This window comes from Ceratotherium simum, chromosome 9, assembly GCF_057802395.1.
Source record: "Ceratotherium simum simum isolate JZ-2026a chromosome 9, ASM5780239v1, whole genome shotgun sequence".
In the NCBI taxonomy this organism is placed as follows: Eukaryota; Metazoa; Chordata; class Mammalia; order Perissodactyla; family Rhinocerotidae; genus Ceratotherium; species Ceratotherium simum.
The window spans coordinates 60,273,202-60,299,903 of NC_141908.1; the positions used below are offsets into that span (position 1 = coordinate 60,273,202).

Below are 26,702 nucleotides of genomic sequence, written 5' to 3' on the forward strand. Positions count from 1 at the left end.
CCCAGCCGCCAGAGCAGAGCACACGAACTGAAGCACTACGCCACTGGGCTGGCCTCAGGTGTTTTGTTTTTTTTTTTTCTTAAGGTAAAAATTTGCAACTAATTATAGAATCATAACCTAGTGAGGAAAGAGATCTTGGAATTCGTTTCCAGTTTTCTCCCTTTACAGATGAGGAGGCGTTTTTCCCCTCTAACATTTGATGTTACTTGACAACGGTGGTTGTCCATCCTCTTTCTGAGGGATATAATGTTCACTTTGATGTCAGTGCCTTACTCGGGGGAGGGACAAGGGGGTATCAGTGTAGGGAGTTCCTGGAGGATGGCAGAGAGAGATCTGTTGTACATCTTTACTGCTTTACTGTTTCAAAATACTTATTTGCAATCACATTTGATCATCCTAAGGACCTGTGAAGTAGGAGTTTCAATCTTTATTTTGCAGTTAAGAAAACTGAGATAATTATCACAGATAATTCAGATAATTATCTGAAGCCGTTTAGCCAGTGAGTGGCATTAATAAGACTTGAATTCAGGTCTTTGCACAAACCTGCTACTCTTGACTGTACCGTACAGCTTGGTAAAGGTCAGACTGGTTGGTAGGGTAAGACATTGGACAAGAGCTCAAGTCATCTGATTCACAGCCCCATACTACTTCTTTAGAAAAATAATTCTTTCCTTTGAATTTTTTTGAGATGTCATTAAAAATTAGAATTATAGTTTCTAAACCTCTAGTTTTGACTTTCTTGTTTTTTTAAACTGCTATACAGTTCTCTTTAAACCTTAGAGGAAGGGTTGAGTTAGGATATTCCACATATTGCTACTCTGTAGAACACGATACAATAGTATGGTGCCTAGAAGATGTATCTTAGTCAAGATAAATATGACAGATGTTAAAAAATCAAAGTAGATGGGGGCAGCCCAGTGACATAGTGGTTAAGTTTGGCACACTCTGCTTCTGTGGGCCGGGTTCACGGGTTTGGATCCCGGGCCCAGACCTGCACCACTCATCAAGCCGTGCTGTGGCAGTGTCCCACATACAAAATAGAGGAAAGACTGGCACAGATGTTGGCTCAGGGACAATCTCCCTCACCAAAAAAAAAACCAAAAAAACAAAGTAGGTGCCTGCCATGGTAGCAGGACATTGATTCAAAAAGGTATAGTCTTTGTTTTATTAAAACATTTTTAAAATGAAGTAACTCAAATGTATGGGTTACTCTGAAGCTGTTTTCATACAGCTTTAAATCCCAAAACACTGAGACCAAGCAATTTATCCTTTTGGTTTAGTAGTTTGTAGTTTTTTTTGTAATTTTGATTACAGAAAGTCTCAAGCTTACCCGAAGATGAGAAAATGGTATAATGAATACTCATTATCCATCACTCAATTCAGTTGTCAGTATTTAGCGATAGTTAATTTAATGAAAGGCAACCTGTAGCAAATGACCAGAATTCTACTGAAGATTTGAAACTATCGAATAGGGAAAATCCTGCCACATAAATCTAAGTTCTGTGTTTGTGTCATAATTTTCTGTGGTGCCCTCCATGTTGAATCTGACTGCTTTCCTTTGCACAACTGTGACCAATAGTAAAACATAATAAGCTGTGAAATTTCAACCATTATCAACAGCAAGTCTGTTTCTGTCTTCAACAAATGATTGATGATTTTGCTGAGAAGGTGGGAAGAAGGATCTTGACTTTAGTAGTTTTATTAGTAAAATATGACCCTCTCAGCTTATATTTTTACGGACCCTTTTCTTTCAATTAATTCTGGAATTTGTAGTGAAAGGCGAGAGGGAGTAGATTTTTTTTTTGCCTAGAGTAGCATCTTGAAGGATAGTATACTGAGGATACATATTCACTAAAGTGATGTTATTTTGTCACTAATTTTATAAATCTAAGGAATATAATATATGATAATTTTACCTTTAAAAATGAGAGACGATAATTTGGTGTATCATAATGCTGTGCCTAGGCTTCTATATCCTAGAATATAATTAAAGAGACATTTGGATTTCAGTTATAATTTTTTGGTCTGTGTGATATTTACTTTACAGAAAACTCTTTGAAGTAGGGTAGGCCTGAATAGAGACTATTAATAGACCTTTTGTTGAATATAAAAAGAAAATGCATTTTGTTTCTTTGCACACAAAACAATGGTTTTCCTGTTGAACTTATGTCTGCTGCTTTGAAGAATACTATTATAATTTTTCAATAATAACAATACTAGAAACTGTTTTATATGTGATTTATAGGTGATAGTTTTAAATAACCAGTGTGCTTCCAGTTTTCAAAAGATGTGTAATCTTGGATTCATGGAACTATGTAGGATGAAATTATCACAAATCAGAGCAAGTTTTAAATTGGGTAATAATATCATTAACCTTTGAGCTTTTTTTTTGTGTTGGTCACTCCACTCATTCCTGTGGAATATTTCTAATTCTTAAATGAATTCATTCAAAACTACCAGGGTTCTACCTAAAACCTGTTTGCTATTTGCTCTCTGATTTGTTCAAGGTTGAAAACCCGTAGGTTTGACTAGTTTGCCCACTTTACTAGGATGTTATTTATTATTTTAAGTACTAATCATTACAGGGTAAAGTGTTGGGAATTAGTATTACCCAATGTTTAATCTTAGTATAGACTTAGTTATGTTAGAATAGATAGAGTATTTGGGGGGAGGTGTGTGTGGTAAATAAGGAAACTGAAAATTCCTAAATTATATAGGTGTGCATGTAGGGAAAAAAAAGACAGCATAAAAAGATAACTTTTGTGGGTTTGATACCTTCTTTGAACATAGTTTTCAGGGAGGATTTATGTTTTAAGATTTTCAACATTTTAGTTCTGTAATGAAACCTGCTTTTTCACTTACAACTCCCAAGTTATATCTTAAAAGAACGTTTATGTCAGGACAAAGCAGTCTCACATGAGTGGCTTTTGATACCTGAAAATTTGTGGGATTTTATAAAATTTTGCATTGGGAGCACGATGTACCATTTTTCAGAGATGCAGGACTTGTAATTGTCTCAACTGTGCGTCACCCTGCTGCGATGCATAGTATACCAGCGTTTCTCCTGGGGTTGACCTCACACATGGAAGTTCAACAGTTCGAGAACTTTTTCTTATGGATCTATTTTTCATTTGATGGCGACTTTTTTTAATGAAGTAGTTTATACAAGTAATCATTTTTCTTTGCTAGCTACAAACTTGCAGTCCTTTTGTTAACTGGAAAATAGATCATAAGATTAAGATGTGGGACATTCTTAACAATTTTGAGATAAGATGTCTTGCATTTTTTAAATATATAAAGCTTTGGTACCTTTTTTGTTAGGTTGATTTGTTTCATAAATGATTGTCAAGAGCTATTCTTCTTTGCCATAGATTCTTTAAGTTTTAACTACTTAAAACTATTCTTTAGGTTCAAAGTACGGAGGGAGAAGCTCCTCATGTTCCAGCCACTTACCAGCTAGGTCTCACCAAGTCAAAGAGAGGTAAGTAGACCCATATCCACTAGTTCCGGAGCACATTACCAAAATGTCGTCAGTTGATTTGGAAAAGGGGTTTTAATCTGCCAGTGTTTGTAGTACCTATAAGTGTAAAAAGAAGACTAAGTTAAACACTGGTATGCATGCTTCATTATGGTTTGTTATAGAATTTTTTTGTATCTTCTTGAAGACTTGTGCTCATAAAATCGTTGTAGTTTTTGCTTATCCTGTTATGACCTCCTTACACAATTCCATGTACTTTAAATATTTTTAAGTTTTGCATAAGGGCTATATTGGAAGTGATAGAAAGTGCAACAGATCAGGGCTACTTTTTACGTGGTTATGATTGAAATATACACTTGTATTACCCACCTCTGGGTTTTCATTATTTAAATGTGGCGCCTAGGTATAATACGTGAATATGCCTCTGACAAAAAATGCCAATCTCTCAGCAATAGTTAAAGCTAGTTAAGTTAAATTCAAAATGTGGATCAAAGGTGAGTGACTGTGGATATCGTTCTCCTCTTGAATTATTAATTATTGACCAAAGAACCTTGGAATCCATTCCTTTCACTTTTAACTTGCAACAAGAAAAACATGTCTGATGTTTCAAGTCACAAAGCTTTTGAGATTTAGAGAAGAGGAGAGAGGAAGTAAAGAAGTTAAAATGACCACTGAAGGTAGGACTGTTTTAAAAAAGTTTTATTTTTAAAACTTTACACGTGAAAGTAGGACTGTTTTAAAAAAGTTTTATTTTTAAAAGTTTACCCATGCTGAACCACCCTGGTTTTTTTTTAAGCAAAGATTCATATGTATGTTCCTAGAATAGCAGATTACATGTGTGTTCTCTTCTGATCTCTGAAATGACTTCATAAGAGACAGTTTGCATATAGTTTTTCTTTTATTGCAATATGGTACTAAGAAACAAGAGTTTCACTCTCACTAGGTCACTACAGTTCTGATAAGACACAAAAAGAACTTTACTACTTAATTTTCTTTCCCTTGTAAGTTCGTAAATATATGTGTATGTTTCTGAGCTGTAAGGCAGTGTTCACAGCCATCAAGGAATCTTTGCTTTAGATAGGTAGACAAGGGATATATTGGAAAAGCAGCTTGCCCTGTGTCAAAAGCATATAAAAACAGTATAATTACTTGAAGATCTTTCAAGAGTAAGGTTCCTGTGGTGGGAAAGATGGAATGTGGTTTATATTCACTTCTGAGTTTCTTCCTCTTATTGATATAGGATGTCTTATTTTTGGTGGCGTAAGTAAAAATCTTAATATTTTTATGAATCGTATTTTTATAAATTAACAGTAAAATGGTTTTGTGTGTGCAGGAGAGGGAGAGAGAACAATATAGTGTTTTAGTCATTTTTGAAGGTAGCCTATCAAATTTTGGTAATGTGATATGCAAGTATCTTAGATTAATCATAATTGCAGAATTAGAATCACTGGTAATATATTTACTTCACAAGTTTAGTAAAAATGCATATGATGCATGTATAAAAATATTTTACACTTTAGTAATAGGACTTTTGAAGTTGCAGTGATCTTAATCTCAAATCCAGTCCTGAGATTTAAAACCTGAAGCCCAGAGAGGTTTAGTGACTCCACTCCTGTCACAAGCTAACATTCAGTAGATAATGTTGAGTGCAGCCCAGCATTTTCCTTATTACAGAAGGCATACAATATTTCCTTTAGTCTAGCAGAGGATACCGGTGTCTTGTTTTGTTTCTTTATGATACTGGATAAATAAAATTTCCAGATTTTGTTTTGTCCTCACTTCAACGTTTGCTCTAACTTTCTAGTTTTTCATCAGAAATAATGTCTTATCTCTTCAGTTAGGACAGAGGTCTGTTTCTTTTTAGTTCCACCTTTTTCTTTGGCAAACTGTGTTTTTTGTGAAATTGAAATGTCTGACTAAAGAACCTGGATTGTGATTTATAGTTTACAGGATAGTTTCACCTATATTCTACTTAGCTCCTGAAGTAGCCCTGTGAGATAGATAGGAGACTTATAATCCTGATTTGCTGAGGAGAGAAATTACTCCTTACAGCAATAAAGCAGGAACTTGCATCCAGGCCTCCTTGCTCTTTCCACTGCCTGACACCTGTTCTGAAGCCTGTCTACACTCTGACCTAACCTGCATGAACTCAGGACTGACCACGGAGAGGTGAACTTGCACAAACTGCTCTGCTGCAGATAGAACAGATCTTAGCAGAGAGAACCTGAACAGAGCTAGTCAGGGCTTCCCTGGCTCTCTGGCCACTGCCCTTTGCCTGACCAGATAGGCAGTTTCACTTCCAAATCCTTTAAGTGACTGCTTAATTCTTTTGTTGCTTTAAGGAGAAAATCACCATCATTGACTCATTCAGCAAACATTTTTTATTGTTAGCTTGCTCTAGGTACTTGGGATACAAAGAATAAATAAGGTTTCTGCCTTCAGAATGCTCACAGTCTAGTGTTTTTAAAAAAAAGACATGCAAACATAATTACGGTGGTAGCTACTATGACATAGAATGCTAATCATTTTCTCAGTCAGTGTAATACATAATTAGTACATATGGTAACAGCTTATTCCAATTCAGTTTCACAGTTATTCTAATTTACCTAGACTTTTCAAGGATATGGATTCAATTCCTTACTTTTCGTTATGGAGTTTTGTTAATTTTAAAACCATATTACCGAAATATTCTAAATTTTCAGTGGGGAAAAAGTTATTCCATTCCATGTTGCTGGTTGAACCTGAGGCTATGATGTAATAGTTTTCAAAGTCAGACAGACTTTAATTGATTTTGGATTTTATTCAAACATATTATTAAGTTATTTCTTTCTGTCATTCAAATCTTAAATGAATGTGGGTTTGGTAAACACTTTATTTAGCCTGTTGCTTTTGAAGTTCTGCAGAACTTGACTGTCTTATGAAGCATCTCCCTTAGTAACTGTAATGGTTGCACAGTCTCTCCCCCTGTGGTACTTGTGGTGTGGAAGGGCATGTGATCTTACTTGCTGTGCTTACTTGGCCATTTCAGTTACTTAAAAAAATTTTTTTTAGGTTATACTAACCAGGAATTAGAATTTTGAAGTGAAAAATGAACAAGATTGTTAAAAGATTAGCAATATTATGTACTGGTTGACTGAGTTTCATGCAACTGTTATGAAATAATTGTTTCATACCTTACAAATATTTGCATCATTTGAAACATCAGAGGCATTTAAGTATACCCTTGCATACAAATTATTTAATTTATTGGCCTTAATTGTATTCTTATTTTCTTATTAGGAAGATAATAGAAGTTTTTACACACTACATTTAAACTTCTAATTTCACCTTCTAAATATCTTGATATATTTACATAATGGAAATGGTTTGCTTTGGGACTCTTATTTTTATTAGAGGCGTTGTTTTTTTCAACCAGTTGTCCTCCAAGAATAGAACATTAATTGGATTTACCAAAATACATTATAATTAGAGCTTAATTAGCAACTGAACACTGAGAATTTGTGATAGATCTGATTCAGTTTTTGTTTGAATTCAAGTTACCTCCTGTGCTTTGAAGCCACAGTTTTGTGTAAGTGATGCATACTTTTCTAAGAAACAATGAATGTGTGTATCATATATTTGTTGGGAATCATATATCTGTAATAATATTGTTCTCATTGACGTCATGTTTAGCAGTTTTGTTTAATGACATTTCTTTTGGTAGATCATCTGTTACGTACCGCAAGTCAGCATTCTGATAGCAGTGGTTTTGCTGAAGATTCGACAGAGCCCCTCTCCGTTAATCATCTTCAGGTAAAATTTTCTACTGTAGTAGGCACTATGATTAACTTCTTCAGTTTAGGTGATTTTTTAGTAGCTGTACATTTCAAGACTGAATCTGTATAATCTTTATTTTTCAAATGACTGTAAGAATAAAACTTTCCTGGGATGCGGATGTTATCTAAGAATTTGACTATGAATTTTAGGTTTTTCTCATTCTTCATCTCTCTTGGACTGAATATTTAAAAACAACAAAAAAAAGCTTCTCCCTTATTTTTGGACTACCAGTATAAGAGAGGTCATTTTAATTGTTAATCTATTCTGTCTGTTATTTTCCTTACTTTTTATCATTGTGTTTCAGTATTTTACAATAATTGTTTATTTAATAACTGACATTAAGTATGGATCCATAGCTTGCTGAGTATTGTATTACTTTTGAGCTAGTGTATACTAGATAACCCAGAAGATAGGCACGTCTTTATCCTCAAGGAGCTTATAGTCTACATGTGCAGTACACAGAATGTACATGAAAAGTGTTTAAAACTCTATAAGCAAGTTTTAGAGAAAATTGGAATAAGAGAAAGTGAGAATCCGAAAAAGAGCCTTTAGAAACATAGCATTTAAGGGATAGACAGACAAGAGAAATGTCTAAGGAGACTCAGAAAGAATAACCCAGTGGGCAGAAAAATTGGGAGATGGACGAGAAACTTTTAAAAGGAAAACTATGGCCATCAGAGTGAAAGATCAGGATTTGGTTATTTGGAAATTGAATAGTTGAATAAATAGTTCTGATGGAGTAAATGAGACAAAAGCGTGATTGGAGAGTAAATCGACAATAAGGAAGAGAAGATATGAATGTTGACTTTTTAAATAAGGATGATAGCTGAAGGGGGTGATAGGTCTTTTTGTCTTTTTCATGCGGTAATGACTTAGGGAAGTTTTTTGGCTGGGGGGACACTGTAAGAGAAGGAGAATTTGATGCAGAAAAATCTGGGATGAAACTGGAGAAATACCCAAGTCCTGGAGAGGGTGTGATCAGAGCTACAGGTTGGAAGGATTAGCTTTGAAACAAGAGACACAGTTTCCTTTCAGAATGCAGAGGAGGGAATGATGGCGGAGAGGTATGGGGAAGTTTGTATGTGTTGGGGAAGAAAGTTAAGCGATTTTTGTCCATTTTCTCTGAGTCAGTGTCATGTATTGGAAGAAAAGGAGATGAATGTTGAAAAGGACAATAAGTAAAATAATAAAGGTCTAGAATAATCTTTGTGAGAAAGTGGAAGGGTTGCTGATCAGGAGCAGTAAAAGCAGTTTTGAACAGCACCGGGGCCACATCTGAGGTGGGAGTCCCTAAAAGTATGGAAGCATCACATCAGTTTGGTATTTCGTTAGTGATCCTTCTTATTTGAATTCTGCATCCTTCCTCCTGTTTTCCTTTCACAGGTTCAGGAGTCCTTGCAAGCCATGGGGAGTAGTGCTGATAGTTGTGACAGTGAGACAACAGTCACGTCATTTGGTGAAGAGCTTGTCACACCGGCAGCACAAGACCAGCCTTATTTTAATGAATCAGAGGAGGAGTCTCTGATCCCTTTTCAGAAGGGAAGCAAGAAGGCAACAACAGTTGCTGACAAAAGAAGGTCAGATAGCCAGGATTTCCCCCAGTGTGAGACTGTTGAAAATACAGGAAATAAACAGTCCACGTGTAGTGCAGGGGATCCCGTTACTGAAATTACCGAAATGAAAGAGGATTTGTCTCCAGCACAGCCATTGGAACTGCTGAGGGAAGCAAGTGCTGAAAGTGATGTGGATAACAGCAGTGACTGTGAATTTCCCCAGTATACCACGCACCATATTCTCAAATCATCGGCTTCTGTTGAAGCTAAGTGCAGTGAGAAGGGCTCTGAAAATACAACTGAGCCTCCCTCTTCTGTGGACAGAGTTACTACAGCTTTGCAAAGAGCTCAAATGAAGGTTTGCAGTTTGTCTAATCAAAGAGCAGGGCGTAGCTTGATAAAATCAAAAGATCTGTTAAAACAGAGGTACTTATTTGCCAAAGCCGGCTATCCTCTAAGAAGGTCTCAGTCTTTACCAACAACCTTATTGAGCCCAGTAAAGGTTGTGTCCTCTGTCAATGTTCGCTTGTCCCCAGGAAAGGAGACCAGATGCAGTCCACCTTCCTTCACCTATAAGTACACACCTGAAGAGCAACAGAAGTTAGAAGAAGAGGTGATTGAGCATGATGGCCAGTCTTTAGTTAAATCCACTATTTTCATCTCTCCGTCATCTGTGAAGAAAGAAGCCTTTCAGAGCGAGGCGAACCGGTTGGAGGAGTGCCATCATCGAAGGACTCCCACCTGCTCTCTGTATGCTCCAGCACCTATATCCCAGTCCACCTGCTCCCTCCACACTGTCCACTCTGAGTGGCAGGAGAAGCCCCTGTGTGAGCACATGAGAACTCTGAGCACCCACAGTGTTCCCAACATCTCGGGCACCACCTGTAGTGCCTTCACTTCCCCTTTCTGGTATCCCTACTCACATAGACATGCTACCTACCCTTACCGAGCCTGCTCTGTGAACCCTCCTTCCGCCATCGAAATGCAGTTGCGAAGAGTGTTGCATGATATTAGAAGCTCACTGCAGAATCTTTCACAGGTATGAGAAAAAGTAGATCTTTCTTAACTTTTTTTCTCTTACTGATCTGCACGCCTTTTCATTCACTGAGAAACTGAGACCCATCAGGCGTGAGGCACCTCTGCTTCATTTCTTACATGCCTAAACTTATCTATACCTGCCCTCCTCCTGTACTCGTCCCTCTGTCTCAAGGGAAGAGCTGTAACTAATCCTGAACAAGGTTCATTTCTCTGCTCGTCATCTCCCTTCCTTCTAGAGAAGAGATTTTACTCATGAGGTATCCTCCCTTCTTTAGCCTCTCCTTCATCATCTTTGTCTTAGTCAAGTTGTCCCTGTTATTAAAAAATCTTCAGTCTCAAGTTTTCTCTCCCTCTCTCTGCCACATGACAGTGTTCACCACCTCTTCCTTTCTAAGTTTTCCTCCCTTGGCTCTGTGTCGCCGTATGTTTCCTGGTTCCGCTCGTAGCTCTCTGACTAAGCTTTCCCCTTCATCTACTGACTCCTGATGCTGGTCTCCTGGCCCAGAATTAGTCTGCCTCCACTGTGGGTTCAAGGACTGGAACTACTCCAGAGGAAAACATCAGGTACAGTGTGAATTTGCATAAAAATGGTCTGTGTGTCTTGTCACTTTTCAAGTCATTGCTCTTAGATTTGTTAGTGGGCTGGAAATAATGTCCAAAAAAAGCTTTGAAAATAAGTAAATTGTCTTTAGGTTTGCCTTTGACATTTTACATTTCCTTTCTAAATCTTTCTCTGAACTACTTATATTTAGACAATTGAGGAAATGAAGAAAATGACAGTGTAATGTAATGATCAGTGTTCAGCTGGGAGTCAGGAGGCCTGGAATGTGTACACTGGATCTCTTATGATGATCACATAGTAGACAGCAAGCCACTTGGAAAGTAAAAATGAAAGTTGTAACTTTTCAAGTTATGTAGTAAAATATACCTTCTTTATATATAGATTTTATCCTCATGACAATTGTCTCCTAATGATTGTCAGTCTAACCAGAATATGGGTGTTTCTTCTTTCCCCTTACAAAATGGAGTTCTCCCCATGAGTGAGATATTTACCCTTTCAGCTGTAATTATGTAAAGCTGGGGCCCTGTCCACTGCACCCTCATGGTGCACCTCTCTCTCTAGACCAGCTTGTTCTTCTGCTCTAGATGTGGTCTTCTCCTCTTGGATGTCCCATCAGTAACTCAACTACTTAATTTTCCCACCCTCACCCCACCCCACTCAATAGACAGATGCTCTTCATGACCTGGCCTCTGCCTGTCTCTCCTGTCTCATTCCTTGTGTGTGCTCCAGCCGTGTTGAACTGCATGCTGGCCTCTAAATCCTTGTGTGTTCCTAGGTATCTGTTTTTACACATGCCGCTTTTTCTTACCTGGAATGCCTCACTTTTGCCTTTTTTTGCCTGACTGAGCCCTATTTACTGTTAAGGCTCAGCTCAGGTGTCACCACTGTTGGGAAGGCTCACTCATCTAATCTGGATTTTTGTTTGTTTCCATCATAGCACTCCCCACCCACCCCAATATTAAAATAATTCGGTTTTTTTGTGAGGAAGATTAGCCCTGAGTTAATATCTGTTGCCAGTCCTCTTCTTTTTGCTGAGGAAGATTGGCCCTGGGCTAACATCCGTGCCCATCTTCCTTTACTTTATATATGGGACACCGTCTCAGCATGGCTTGATACGCGGTGTGTAGGTCGGTACCCAGGATCCGAACCTGCAAACCTCAGGCCACTGAAGCAGAGGGCGTGAACTTAACCACTATGCCACTGGGCCAGCCCCTAAAATAGTTTTTTTTTTAACTTCTCTTTTCTCTTCTTTCTTACATTGTGAGAACACTTGAAGGATGGGAACGCCTTTTATCTTTTTTAATTCACTGCCTAAAGTAGTGACATGTAGTAGATGCTCAGATGTCTATGGATGAGTGTGATGGTTGCTTGCTACTCTTTCCAGCCGAGTCAATGGTGTCTGTAATCTCAGAATGACATCTGCTATTGCTTCTACGTTTTTCAGTTTTATTTTTGTTTTTCTACTTCCTCAAGGCAAGAGGGAAGTCCCGTAAAACATAAATTTGAACTATACCTGTTCTTTTGCCTCTTCCTCATTCCTATACCTGAAACAGACAGGAGTAATAGATAGCATTGGGGACTGATTTATTTGGTTCCTGATTACAATATAAAGTGTTTTTGTTTGTTTGTTTATGTGTATCTCAAAGAGAAAAATACCTAGGCTCCAGATTCCACCTTTTTAGCACCTTAGATAATTTAGAAGTAGCCACTTGAGCATTGGTTTGTGACTGTACTCTCCCTTCTTTGAAGTGCCCTGTGACGCGAGGACCTGATCTTGCTGCTGCTCCGTGTAGCACTCAGAAGTCACCTGTTCTACCTCTTTATGAAGTAAGTTCCTTCTCACATCTCTGTGTTGCAAGATAGTTTGTATGATTTAGAAGTTTAATTTTGTTATATTGTATCTTAGAATACTTTTCAGGAGCTCCAGGTAATGAGGCGGAGCCTGAATTTGTTCAGAACACAAATGATGGATTTAGAATTGGCAATGCTGCGTCAGCAAACCATGTTTTATCATCACATGACTGAGGAGGAAAGGTAAAAGTTGATTTTGTCTTAGTGTAACTCAAATATTTTTCCTTCTAGAAAGCATTGTCGACCTTTTTTTGTGGTCTGTTTTTTAGTGTTTGGGGTATTTGTGAGAGAGGGTAGAGGAAGAAAGACCAACTGTCGTAGTGATTACACCTATTGCAGTTGTGTGCTAATTTATAGAACTTGGAATTTCAGTACCTTCTGATCGCTGGTGAGAGAGCTGTTAATATGAATCTCCAAACTGCTTCTTTCAAACTTTGTGCCTGTCACCATGCTGATAGGTATGAAGTTGATCAGCTCCAGAGTTTGAGAAATTCGGTCCGAATGGAACTTCAGGAGCTGGAGCTGCAGCTGGAGGAGCGCCTGCTGGGCCTGGAGGATCAGCTTCGCGCGCAGCACGTGCCTTCTCCCTTCCGTTCCTCAGCACTTGTGGTATGGCGGCTTGGGGCTTGGCGTACTTTTCGCTAAGGATTTATTTCTAGTGTTCCACATCGTTTAGGACAAATTCCTTAATTTAAAAACACTTAATTTTAATAGCATTAGAGGCATGCAAAATGTTTAAGGAGCCTTTCCTACAAATCAGTTGAATGTGCAAGTTGTGATTATTTTCTTAAATATTTAGTATATTTAGAAATACATTGAAAAATTTTAATCATAATTTTTCATAGTAGAAAGGAAGGAGCAATACAAAAGTTTGGGGGTTTTAAAGGAAAAATGACAGTGGGTTAACATATGACTAATTTAGATTTTAATCACTGCATGTAACTGCAAAGAACACAGATATATATTTCACCCAGTCTTTTTTTTCCCTTTCTTGCCTTTGAATAAAGCACTATTTCTTTTAAACTTTTTCTTTATTTTGAATTCTTTTCCCTTTATGTTTTTCAGGGAATCACATGAGATCTTTGTAAGGGGAGAAAACATGTTTACAACTAAGAGAATATAAGGAGACACTATTTATCTTTATTTTGTACCAGTTTTCATACTTCTGATATTCCCTTCCATGAAATTTGAGCTTCAGCAGTTGTATTATTTTTGCCAATATCTTTGCAGTTTTATATACTGCTTTGAAATGTTGACATCGTGAACTTTTCTCTGTCACTTGAACAATATATTTGATTTTGTTAAAAATAAATAGAAGAACACACACACGTGAACATATGCACACACATGGAGTAGAATCAGTAGAATAAGAATGTGTATGTGTAGATACACATATGTATATAGCGTAGAATGAGAATGTCCTATATCACTGATGAATATTTTTCCATAAAAGTTTTTGATCCGTTATTCTGAGAGATGTGTGTTGGTGACAGCAGAGAATCAGAACATCTTCTATGCACCTTCAGTCACAATAACATATTTTATAGGATCCCACGACAGTGGAGGGTGACCTTTATGACATAAAGGAATGTTTCAGGGCAATAATTAGCCACTTCATTTTATTATAAAACTCTTGCAATTTGAAAAAATACACATACACACACACACACACACACATCTTTTGTTCTTACTTTTTCAGGGAATGTGTGGCAGTAGAAGTGCTGATAACTTGTCATGCCCTTCTCCATTGAATGTACTGGAACCAGTAAGCCTCTCTCCTTTTGTATCCTTGGGGAAGGGAATGACAGAACATTTCATAAATACACAGCTTTCCTAGTGTACATGAAATGCGTTTTTTAGGCCACTAGAAAACCAGTTAATTGCAATAGTGGTTTATCTTTGTGGCCTAAAGGAGATAATACATCATAAAGAGTATTTAGTTTATACTCCAGGGGAAATCCAGGTCCTTTAAGTAGTTGGATCTGTAAGATGACTACTTTTTGAACAAAAGTCTGATTTTTTTTTTTTTTTTTTTTTTTTTTTGTGAGAAAGATCAGCCCTGAGCTAACATCCATGCTAATCCTCCTCTTTTTGCTGAGGAAGACTGGCTCTGAGCTAATATCTATTGCCAATCCTCCTCCTTTTTTTTTTTTCCCCCAAAGCACCAGTAGATAGTTGTATGTCATAGCTGCACATCCTTCTAGTTGCTGTATGTGGGACGCAGCCTCAGCATGGCCGGAGAAGCGGCGCATCGGTGCACGCCTGGGATCCGAACCCCGGGCCGCCAGCAGCGGAGCGCGTGCACCTAACCGATAAGCCACGGGGCCGGCCCAGAAAATTCTGATTTTTTAAATATTGTAAACAAATTTGGTTCATTTGGTGGCAAAAGCATTATGAGTAGTTATTTTGATTTTCTTTTTTTTTTTTTTTTAAGATTTTATTTATTTATTTTTTTCCCCCCAAAGCCCCAGTAGATTGTTGTACGTCATAGTTGCATATCCTTCTAGTTGCTGTATGTGGGACGCGGCCTCAGCGTGGCAGGAGAAGCGGTGCGTCGGTGCTCGCCCGGGATCCAAACCCAGGCCGCCAGCAGCGGAGCGCGCGCACTTAACCGCTAAGCCACGGGGCCGGCCCAGTTATTTTGATTTTCAATAGTTATTCTTCCTTACAAGTAATTTAGATACCCATGTGGTAACAAGTAAAATTTCATCTAACTGTGTATTCTGGTTACACATTTCATGGCTTGATCTCACTATGAATTTAAATTTTTCATGCTGTTTTTGCAAATGAAATTGAGTAGTTACTAAATGAATTAATTGGAATCATGTCTTTACAAGTTAAGTGATTTTTGGCAGGAATCACAGCTAGGATTTTAATCTTCTTTTAACTACCAATCTTAATTTCAAGAGAGAAGAATTACAATTTTTCTGATCTCCAGGTCACTGAACTGATGCGAGAACAGTCATATCTGAAGTCTGAATTGGGCCTGGGACTTGGAGAAATGGGATTTGAAATCCCTCCTGGAGAAAGCTCGGAGTCTGTTTTCTCCCAAGCAACATCAGAGTCATCTTCTGTATGTTCTGGTCCCTCTCATGCTAATAGAAGAACTGGAGTACCTTCTAGTGACTCAGTGGGCAAACCCAAGACCCATCCGGTACCAAGAAAGAAAGTATTCCGAGCGTCGGTGGCCCTAACACCAACTGCTCCTTCTAGAAAAGGCTCTGTGCAGATGCCTCCAGATGTGGAAAGTTCTGAGGAAGTTAGAGCAGCTGAAGAAGCCTCAGAGGCTATAGGGTTTAAATCTGAAGTGGAAGAAGGGCATGGAAAAATCCCATTAATGCCAGCTGCTGAGGAAACACGTAAAAATGTGGAGGAAGATGAGTTGCAGCAAGTTATACGGGAGGTGAGTAAAATCTATGCTTAATTAATTTATTTAGCAATATGTATTGGAGGAGGTTTTATTTGAACATTAATTATTTATAAGATATTCCTTTCATTCACTGTATTCAGTAATTTTCAGAGTGTGTTTAAATTAACTTTCCCATTGATCCAGCTCATGTCTATTAAGATATGTTTGTAATGGCATTTCAAATTTCATACTCCAGTGCAAAATGATTTCAATTCTATGTATTTACTCTGGTGAAGAAGGTGTTTGTAGGGTTTGAAATAGATAAACATGTGACAGACTCTTTAGACTTATGTTTCTGCATTTGTAAGATGAGGGATTACAGTTTAGATGTCTTCCAGGATTAAAAGCTGTCTTTTTATAATGTCAAATGATGTGAGAAAATGGTGGTGTGATTTCAATAAGTATAAAGAATTTGATCTGTTTGGCTTAGTGGGTAAAGAAGTGTGGAAATTATGTGAGTTGTTCAAATATAGAAATATAGAATGTAAAGAAGGTTTACCCAGAATGATAGCAGTGTGCAAACCTGAAGCATTTAACCATAGTTCTCGGTTACCAAAAGGACCGCAAAAAATTAAGATTAGTAGTCAAAAGTCCAAAGTTAATTGAGAAAATTAGTAAAATAGCTGTTTTTGGCGCTAGGATCAGGTAATAAGAAGGAATAGCATATATATCATTTAAAAAGGGAAACCTCTAGGGCCAGCGCCGCCGGCCCAGTGGTTAAGTTCGGCACAATCTGCTGTGGTGGCCCAGGTTCCGTTCCCAGGCTCAGACCTGTACCACTCATCAGTGGCCATGCTGTGGCTGTGGCTCACATACAAAACAGAGGAGCATAGGCAACAGATGTTAGCTCAGGGTGAATCTTCCTCAGCAAAAAATAAATAAATAAAGCAGACCTCTAGATACATTTTTATGATGGCCTTTTAATTTTTTTCCTTCTCAAATCAACTGTCTTTGGGTGCAAAAAAAGTAGAGTGTATGGGATAAAAATTACACATGATAAACAGTATGTTTTTTTCCATTCTGTTCCCTCGTCTTAAGAGTAAGTCTAAGGAAGAACCATAATTATCCATAGTTCTTTCCAACTGAGATACTAAAACCCATGATGGGAAAGGATCTTTTATTCTTTCCATTAGTTAAAAAGAGGAATATACACATTAAAAAAAAAAGTCACTTTATAAGCATCTTAATGAGTATCTGCTCTGTAAAGGATAAAAGAAAAATACGTATAAGACATGAAATCCTTAAGCTTAGAGGCTAATAGGAAGGTAAACAGGATAACTCAGGAGACAATTGGACAATTACACAGAAAAGCATTTAGTATTATATATTCAAGAACTGAGAATTTAGAAACAGAAAAGGTCAAAATGAGCCAGAGAAATTAGGGTCAGTGGCTCCCTATTTTTAATCTGTGTATTTCCAATAAATTCAGCAATGTGAACCTAATGTATTTTTAGAATTAATTTGCGAGTAACGTAAAATATATTTCTAGTGGTTATAGGTCAAGAATGGTGGCAGCAGACAGGAATATTCCCTCAAATGGGCCATTGATCCTCTGAGTCCAGAGATTAGTTCTTGTGTATTTGGTGCCATCATTTATAGCCACATGACAGTAGCTTGAGAAGTACATTAAAAATAAATACAGTCAGTTTTGCTGTAGTGTGATATATGCATTCCTAAAAATTGTTGTACTATGCAAATTCGTGCAATAAAAACCACAGAACTTATGGGGAGAATAGGATTAGAAGCATAACACTCAAAACTTTGTCAGTGAGGTGTTAAAAAAAAAAAGATAGCAACGTAATAAAAACAGTAGTAGTTTTATGCATGTTAAATGGTTAAGAAATACATAAATACTGCAATAAATATGATACTTTACCTTGAAAAGTCCTGAAATTTGCTTGTGGATTTGGGCTTTGGAAGGGTTGCAGCTTGTGAGTTACTGTGAAGTGGTGGAGGAGGGTGATGTGAAATCCAACAGAAGGTTTAGTACTAGCTGTGGATAGGTGTGGCTCCTAACACACGGTGTACTGAGATAGCTGGTAGATGTTTAATGTGTGTGCATTTTGTGTGCTGTGTTCCTGGGTTCAGGTGAATGCAGTGATCTGCCTTCACCTAGTGTTACTTGTGTATGAAATTGCACAAAGCAAATGTGAAATTTACATTGTATTCAAATTGTTTCCTAATATTTGTCATGTTGATACAAATTCACGTTTTCAAAACAAGCATTATAGCAGAAGAGACTGCATGTATGTAATTTCTTTTCATGATGTAAATTACCAACTTAAAGTTTAGATCTTAATTCTATAAATTCATTTGTTCCACTGATGTAATTATTTTTATTGAGTTGGTTATGGCTGGCTAATGTTTAGTAAGCTCTGTGTATCCACCTTGCTCAGTTAGGTGTAACTGATTATAATCCATTCTTATTTATATGTTTCATACCAAAGATCAATTTTTGAGTAAAATTAAGTAATTGTTTTTCTCCATGCTATATTTGTTAACTGAGGAAGTAAGTTTTAAGGTACATTTTCCCCCCTACCATTGTGGTATTTTTGTTCCTTTTAGTTTGCTTTGATTTAAAAGTTTTCCTTGAAAACTCAACTTTATGATGCTTATTTGGCACAAATACTCCCTTTTTGATGCAATTGTAAATGGTATTATCTTTTTGAGCTCTCTTGCTGTTAGTTCGTTATTAGCATACAGAAATGCAACTGATTTTCAAATACTCCCTTAATGCACAGTTGAGTGCTCATTTTTGAAGTTGTTAGTGGACGGCCTGATATGTGCTGTGAGTCATTTCCTAGGGGGATAGCATTCCTAGACCAGAGCCTTGATTCTTTGGCTGATAGAACATAGCATATAGAGAAGTCGGTTGTCCTGTTACACTGCCCTGGTCCTAGAGAATTACTTAATCATTTATAAGAACCTCTCGTTAAATAGAAAAGATTTCATGATTTGAAGACATTTAAACTGAAATGCAGGTCAAATGTTTGAAGAATTTTTCAGAATTTGTTACTAAACCTATTAATTAGAAACTCCCTAATTCAGAATTTGGCATAGTTTGGAGGAAGTTAGGCTTAAGATTTATCCTTTTACTCTCTACAAAGGAGGACTTAACAAGCAAAATATACAGATCAAACAAGGCGTAAGAGAAATATTGATGTGCTTAAGAAAATAAAGTGTTTTGAAGCACTTTTCAAGCATGTATTGGTAGATAAATTAGTCCAATGCCATTTATAATTTAAAAAAACAATTTGTGCTAATATCAATCTTATTTCAGTTACAACGGTGTACTGTTAAACTTTGTTTACAAAATATTTAAAGTTCAGATTAGTCTTGATTCCATTCATTTCAAATCTGTAATCATTTTACCTAAATACAAATGGTACTGAACTCCATCTTTTAAGCTTATTGTTATCAGCTACCAAGAAAATTAAATTAGAGTCTGTCTTCCTAGTAAATTCTGGGCCCCTGACCCTGTTAACAAAGCCACGATTCAGGAAGGCAAGGTGTAAGCTTGGGTTGAGCAGTTCTGCAGGTGAGGATTCAGCACGTGTCTGGCAGACACTTGCAGGGAAGTATTCTTATTGCATTCATGGGTGCATGAGAACAATGATGTCTGTCAGGCCTTTGTTTTCATCCTTTCACCATATGTGGTTTTTAAAAAGAATGCTTTTATTATTTATAATATGTCAATACAGTAGAATTCTGCTTTAAAGTAGGACACTGAAAGGAAGTCCTTTCAGACAAATATTTAATACACTCATTCAGTAACTAAGCTTTTGTCAGATTGAACATACTCCTTTTCTGCACAGATTATATAAGTTGTAGGGAGGGAAAAAGTGCGCACTTGTGGAATTTGCCAAGTGGTCTGTGATGTATGTAATCAGTGATCTGAAACTGTTTATAGTTACTTAAAAAAACAAAAAAAGTAAAAAGATTGCTTAATAGAATGAGCATTTGCCCACAAAGCAAATTCAACAGAATTAAACATCAAAAAGTAAATATGGGGGCCAGCCTGGTGGCGCAAGCGGTTGAGTGCGCGCTCTCAGCTGCGGCCCGGGGTTCGCCGGTTCGGATCCTGGGCGCACACCAATGCACTGCTTGGTAAGCCATGCTGTGGTGGGATCCCATGTAAAGTGGAGGAAGATGGGCACGGATGTTAGCCCAGGGCCAGTCTTCCTCAGCAAAAAAAGAGGAGGATTGGCAGATGTTAGCACAGGGCTGATCTTCCTTACACAGAAAAAAAAAAAAGTAAACATACATTGTTTTGTGTTTATAGAATTCTTTGTTTATTGAAGTTCCTAAGGTTGGTTCATGCCTGGTAGTATCTTTCTTACAGTTCGTCTGATATGCTTTAAACGTAACGTGTATTTTGGTAAATACACAGCTTCCCTGTGTTCTTATTATAACTTCTTTTAGTGATCACTTGGTATAATGGCTGCCAGGAAGTAGGCATTCAGTAGATGCATATTAACTGGCTGCGTTGCCCCACACTGCAGACTCTAGTCAGTTTATATTGTCAGTGAGCATTCCTTTCTTGCTCTTGTAGTCTGTCTTCAGCTCGTACCACTTTTTGGGAATTGTGCCCATAAGGGCAACTTGACCATCATCCCAGTAGAGTTTTCTCAATCCTAATCCTTTGAACCTCTCTGCGGCATGGGAGACTTTAGAACTAATTTATTTGTCCATACATTTTGTTTCTTCAATAAATTATTAAAGGCATCTTGTTGTTTTCAGTGCTGTCTCTAGTCCTTTATTTTTCTACTTTCTCTTCCTTTTTGTGTCTGAGGCTGTCTCTCACTCTCGTGCTCTCTCGCTCTCTCTGGCTCTCTCATTGATGCATTCAGTCAGACATGTATTGAGCACTTACTTTATGCCAGGATACATTGACAGAGGAGACCTAGCGCACAGCACACCACTTTCCATTTGACCTCACCCTTCCTATTCTATTCCCTTCTGCTCCCTGGTAGGGACTCTTTTGTCAGCGAGGCTCCTTTTTGCTGCCCTCTCATCCAGGGTCCTACTGCTGCAGTTTTCCTTCCTCACAATCATCTGAAATTGTCCTTCCTTTTCCATGACCTACTATTTTAAAGTCTGCCATTCTCTGAGAATTTTTTATTTTTATTCTTCTAGCTCATACTGGTCTCTCATTTTTCAAAATTTATTCTGTTCTTATGTCATTAATGAATTAAAAAATTATTTTTTCTTTTTGATAGTTTATAAAACAATATTCATTTTCTGCCCATCTAGATTATAACATTCTTGATGGTAGAGACTCTTCTGTTTTAATCCAGTAATGTCTATACCTCCCAGAGATGTTGGCACACATTTTTTGGTTTGTAAAGAATACTTTTGGCTAGTTTGTTTTTTGAATGATGAATGATGATGAAATTTAATAAAATTGCCATATTGCATTGGACAGCAGAACTGGAAGGACCACGTCATGGTCTTTTGTAAATACAGATTTTTCAGAGGTTCTGATTCAACACACTGTCCTTGCACTTGTATACTGTGGCTAAGAGATTCTGGTTTTCATAATATTTGTATCCAACACATATTCCTTTAAAAAGTGAATCTGGGGCCAGCCCCAGTGACCTAGTGATTAAGTTTGGCACCCTCCACTTCAGGGGCCCAGGTTTGGTTCCTGGGCGCGGACCTACACCACTCATCCATCAGTGGCCATGCCGTGGCTGCAGATCACGTAAAAAGGAAAAAAGGAGGAAGATTGGCAACAGATGTTAGCTCAGGGTGACTCTTCCTCAGCAGGAAAAAAAAAAAAAAAAGAATCTGAAGTACTGTGGACTTGAGACACTTAATGATGTTTAAAGTGTAGAAATATTGGTAGGAAGTAAAATGAGAAGCTTATATTTATTTAAATATATTCCAATACAGACGCTTGGTAGCTAAGGAGAGTTTGTTTCTATGAATACTTACATATAAATCTGTGTATTTTGTACCATTTTTGCATGACAGATTAATACAGAGCCATTTTTGGAAAGACTTCAGTTGAGATGTGTTCAGGATGTACTTAAGAACATTTTAGGAAATAGATTAGGCTGACAGGAAACTGTGGAAATGTAGAATTTTTAAAAGCTGGTTGAGAGTGTCTTGAGTGCTAATTTGGGAAGGTGTTATCAGTTTATTTCAGGAAATACACATTTAAAGCCTTCACAAACGGCTCTTTGGAGGTGATGCTATATCATTAGAGAGAAAAGGGTGTGTATGGGCATGTGTGGTGTTTGGGCATCTGGAGAAGAAGATCTTGATGGAATTGTCACTGCCCCTAGGTCTGTTTGCCTTTTCCAATAATAAAATGAGATTTATATCCTTATCTGAAGCAAAATTTTGAGACAGGTGACAAACATACCATACAACTAAAGAAAAATTTATTTCTTTGGAGTTTATGGTTGTTTAGAGGATGTTTTTCATGTCTTGAAATAAATTATACTAAATGATCTTTCCATGTAAAACCTGCATATTAGATTAGAACAATATATAACCTCTTTAGATACTTTGCTTTCAGTTGGTATAAACAGGCAGTATACTTGTATATTATTTTGCGACGAACTGGTTTTCTTAACAATGAGAACACTTGAGTATCCTGATTATCATACAAAGATAGACGTTAATAAAAAACATAATAAAAGTGAACCTAACATTTAATCAGTTCTTCCAGGTTATTTTGTATCATGAAGGAAATTACTTAATAGAAGTTTTTTAATCTATAAAATAACATTTTCTAATGTTCTAAATTTAAGAATTGTGATATTTTGCAATTAAGTTATCTGAGTTAACGCTAGACCAGACTTCTGAGTCTGATCTGGGTGTGAGAATAGAGGGACACCATTTCCCACTGCCTCTCCATATTTCGTGAAGGTTGTAGTTTTCTCTATAGTTTAGCTGATGCAAGAATTAAATACTATTCTAAAATTAAATACTATTCTGTTTTTCTGAAAACAGAAAAAATGGATTGCAATCATATTGTTAAATTCTTATTTTTCTCTTTTTTCATTCTAGATTAAAGAGTCTATTGTTGGGGAAATCAGACGGGAAATTGTAAGTGGACTTTTGGCAGCAGTATCTTCAAGTAAAGCATCTAATTCTAAGCAAGATAATCATTAAATGGAATTTATAGGTAAATTTTTCTGAATTTCTTTCTTTAGCTAAATGTAAATTAGTACTTAATTTTTAATGCTTTGTTTTCTTAGTACACAGGTTGGTTTCTGTAGCTAAATTTTGATTTTTATCAATGTAATATGTTATCCTACAGTGTGAAAACCTCATTTAACCCCATTTGAAGTGTAAGCAAGTCAGATCTTGTAATGCTGACCTCTAGGGGATTATCGATATTGGGTCATTTTACTGAAATTTCATTATAGTAAAAAAATGCTGGAATTGGGGAAATCAGGACCTTCAAACCAGAGTCTTATTTTGATAGCATTGGTTGTAGTGATATTTCAGATGTACGTTTTTAGACCAAGATTTTGAGAATTAATCACAAATTCTTAGTATCTTTCTTAATTTTTTGTCTTTTAAACAAACATATTCCATAGGTCCATGTCTAATCATGTCATAATTTATAAAGGAGGATCTTTTATTTAGAGAATATTTAGAGAATATTCTATATTTAGAGAATATTCTCATCCTTTTAAGGAAGGTTTTAATAATTATATTTGAAAGATGATTAATGTTCACTTCTCTTTCTTTTTTAAGGTTGACACGGATCCTATTAGCTATGTGATATTGGAGTTATCAATGATATACACTGGTGGAGGTGTTATTTGTGCTTCAGAAGATACTTGCTGCTGATCTGGGCTACTGTATACAGTGTACAATGTTTATTTCTTCTATGTGTATCTAAAAAGCATACATAAAAACTTAGGCACTTTGCTGACTTTATTTCTTTTCTAAACTATCAAAACTGTAGCCATTTGAAAAGCCTAATATTTATTTGTATGTCAATATTTTCCAATTGATTCCCTATGTAGAATTAATTTTAAAACTTGAAAACTTCCAGACTTAACCAACTTATAAATAACCTATTTCTTCGGACTAGCTTCTTAAAACACTGACCTCTATGAGGTATTTACTGTGCAATAACTGATTCGTTTTTTGAGAGCTTGAAGCAACCAATGATTTTCCCTCCACTGCTGTTAATTAGTGTCACTTCCGAGAAGAAAAATTGTTCTGTTGTAAAAATTGCTCTTAATTTTTGAGGAGGTTACTAATAGCAGTAGGATAGAATTATATGAGGTTACCTACAACTACTTAATGTTCTTACACTGTAAGCCTTGTTACTTTATCCAAGACAGATGTAATTTTATTATAGCTTATGTAGTATTTTTCTTTTGGAAACATGCCTTATGTTAAACACTATGTACTTGTTGCATTGTCCGGACTTCCTTGTTATAAGGAGATATTTCTTCTTCTTTTAGACTAAATAGTAGACTATTGCCAAAATAATGGGGCCTGTGACTTGAATGGATAGAAGTGAATAAGCTGGTGTTGTTTTTTCAAAATGGAAGTAATTTAGATTTGTTCTCCTCATGATAGATGGTTTTAATTCAGTTTTAACCAGTGAGAACTGTTTTTATGAAAAAAAAAAAAAAAAAACAAGGGAGGTGGTTTCCTATTTGGTTTTATATGTGTTAAATAAATGTGTAAAGTAACAGCCAAATGTTATTGGAATTACTCTTTTAGCATTCATAATTTTCAACTCCTGTTTTCTTCGTGTGAAATTTTAATCAAAACCTGTTAAGATGTTAACAGTATTCTTTGAAAGAATATCTAAAAGGTTTATAAGTGTTTGAATTATCACACAAAGGCTGATTTCTAAAAAAAAAAAATTAAAACAATAAAGTATTTATTTTGCCTAACATGTTTTTAGCAGTTTCTTTTCTTGAGCTACAACATGAAGAATTTTGATGAGTAACAAATAAGGTCCAAAGGAATTGGAGCATATAACCTAATGGGTTGATATTCTCTGTTCCTGAAGAGGCTTTTATGATGCTTTCAAAAATAGAGTTAAGACTAGACCACCCTGGAGAAAGAACTCATACTGATACCTCTTGGTCTCATCTAGTTCTGTGGTCCTAATGATTACCATCTGAGACCAAATAAAAATTTTCTGTACAATGTACTGTTGGACTACAAAGAACAGACAGTAAAGTATTATTCTTTGCTCAAATTGTTCAGCAATTTAACTAGTTGATTCTAATAATAGTAATGATACGTATAAACCAAACACCCCATGTTAATGGTAATACAGGCCTCAGTAATTTTAACTCTTCAGGTTTGTAGTGACTTATAGTTCATTTCTGACAGTACAAGATACCCAGAATTTGATCATCAAAATTAGAAATATAGAAACTGTAATAATAGGCCAAGCCAGTGGGCAAATCACTTACATAGTATATAAATGAAATTAAGTGAACTTCATCATCTTTCCTCTCCCTATTTTAAACCTTTGTGTACTTGAAGATTTGAAAGGTACTCTATTCAAGCCACCATGCTAGCTGCTCTGTAGAAATGAGTGAGAGAGGGTCTACAAACTAGATGGAAGAACAAGGCATCTTTGTCTTTATGGGTCACTTTAGAAGTACCAAATGAAAAATATGAAGAAGAATAAAATGAATTTGAGTGTAGCCTGGGGTGGTCAGAGTAGTCTTTACCAAGGAGATGTGGTTTGAGTAAAGTCTTGAAGAACAGGAAGTGGAAAGGATGGAGTTCGGGTAAGAATGTTAGCAAAGTTTATCCAGAATGCGTAAATTGAGTTTGAATTTCTATGTGCATATAATGAAGGAATATTTTTAAGAACCCAAGTTGTCTATAGCTTGTGCGTAGTGTGCTAAGAGCCTGAATGAAGAAGGCATAGAAGAAAAAGTATCTTGAACTGGTGATTTGGAAGTTGGGAGTTGCTGGGAATGATATACCGTTGACAGCTTCTCAGACGTGAAGTACATATTGTTCCTCTTAGAATATTGAGTTGAATTTCAGTAACATTTAAAATATGCATTACGTCAGTTGAGACTATTTGCTCAGCTGGCCATCTTCAACTATTTTTTTTTAAGACTATATTTTTAGAGCAGTTTTAGGTTTATAACCTATTTCAACTTTTTTAGAGGAAAATAAGAATGCAGTAATGTGCTTGTAAAATAATGTAATGAAAAAGTAGGGGGACAGGATTCCTGTAGAGATGGTGCGCTGCCTGCTCCGCACCCGTCCACATGGGAGTGTGGTGCGAGGGGAGGAATAAAGCAGAGCTGAAGCAGCGCAAGGTCTTCTTTTCTTTTTCCTCTCCTGGAAAGGAAGAATTGATAGCAGTTCTAGGAAGTGGGGAGAGAAAACATTCTATCTTATAATTAAAGCTGAGGATCTAAGTTTTCTGTAGTAAGTTATGTATGACTGATTAGACTCATTTTTGAATATTGAAAGCATTCAATTAGCACTTATTCTAGCTGCATTCTCAGTGTGTAAAGATATTATCTAATTAATAGCTCCTCTCATATGGTTTTTCATTTCTATTAATATTAATTCAGGCCCTTTACCTTTTTTTCTTCTCATTTTCACAACTGATGCACTGTTTCTCATTGAATGAGTAATAGCTTACATACAGAATGTCAGTGTGCTCAGCAATAAATTAGAAATGTACTTTAAGATAAATGTTCATATCAAATATCAGGGTTCATTTCCTCATGAGGGTCTTTTTGGATACCCCAAAGGAGACTAAATCTTTTGTGAACAATGATTAACTACTTTAGTTGCTCACTCTGTTAATCACTTGACACAAGTTTGCTGGATACTCAGCCTTTATAAGGCTCTGAGCTTGGGAAAGTGGATACATAAAAAATGGATAAGAGCATGTTCTAAGGAAACGTAATAAACTACATTGTTTAGACCTTTGAAAGAAGCAATACATTTAGGAATTAGATTGTCCTTTTTTGCCCATTTTTTAAAAATCCAAAGAGTTCTTTAAATGAATAGAAAAGCATA

At 36.5% G+C, this 26,702-nt stretch overlaps 1 protein-coding gene across 3 annotated transcripts in view; it reads left to right on the forward strand.

Annotated features, from left to right (window-relative positions):
* Positions 1 to 24,586, forward strand: part of ITPRID2 (ITPR interacting domain containing 2) — a 38,775-nt gene extending 14,189 nt beyond the window's left edge. The window contains exons 9-18 of one of the 3 annotated variants that reach the window (XM_004426698.3): positions 3,409 to 3,481; positions 7,182 to 7,270; positions 8,678 to 9,886; positions 12,197 to 12,274; positions 12,354 to 12,481; positions 12,757 to 12,907; positions 13,998 to 14,063; positions 15,237 to 15,701; positions 22,728 to 22,845; positions 23,424 to 24,586. In XM_004426698.3, the coding sequence (XP_004426755.1) occupies positions 3,409 to 3,481; positions 7,182 to 7,270; positions 8,678 to 9,886; positions 12,197 to 12,274; positions 12,354 to 12,481; positions 12,757 to 12,907; positions 13,998 to 14,063; positions 15,237 to 15,701; positions 22,728 to 22,832 (2,364 nt within the window). In that variant the 3' untranslated portion in view covers positions 22,833 to 22,845; positions 23,424 to 24,586. The remainder of the gene's footprint in view (positions 1 to 3,408; positions 3,482 to 7,181; positions 7,271 to 8,677; positions 9,887 to 12,196; positions 12,275 to 12,353; positions 12,482 to 12,756; positions 12,908 to 13,997; positions 14,064 to 15,236; positions 15,702 to 22,727; positions 22,846 to 23,423) is intronic. The other 2 variants (XM_004426699.3, XM_087435460.1) reach the window with 2 other exon arrangements.
* Positions 24,587 to 26,702: the final 2,116 nt, after the last annotated feature.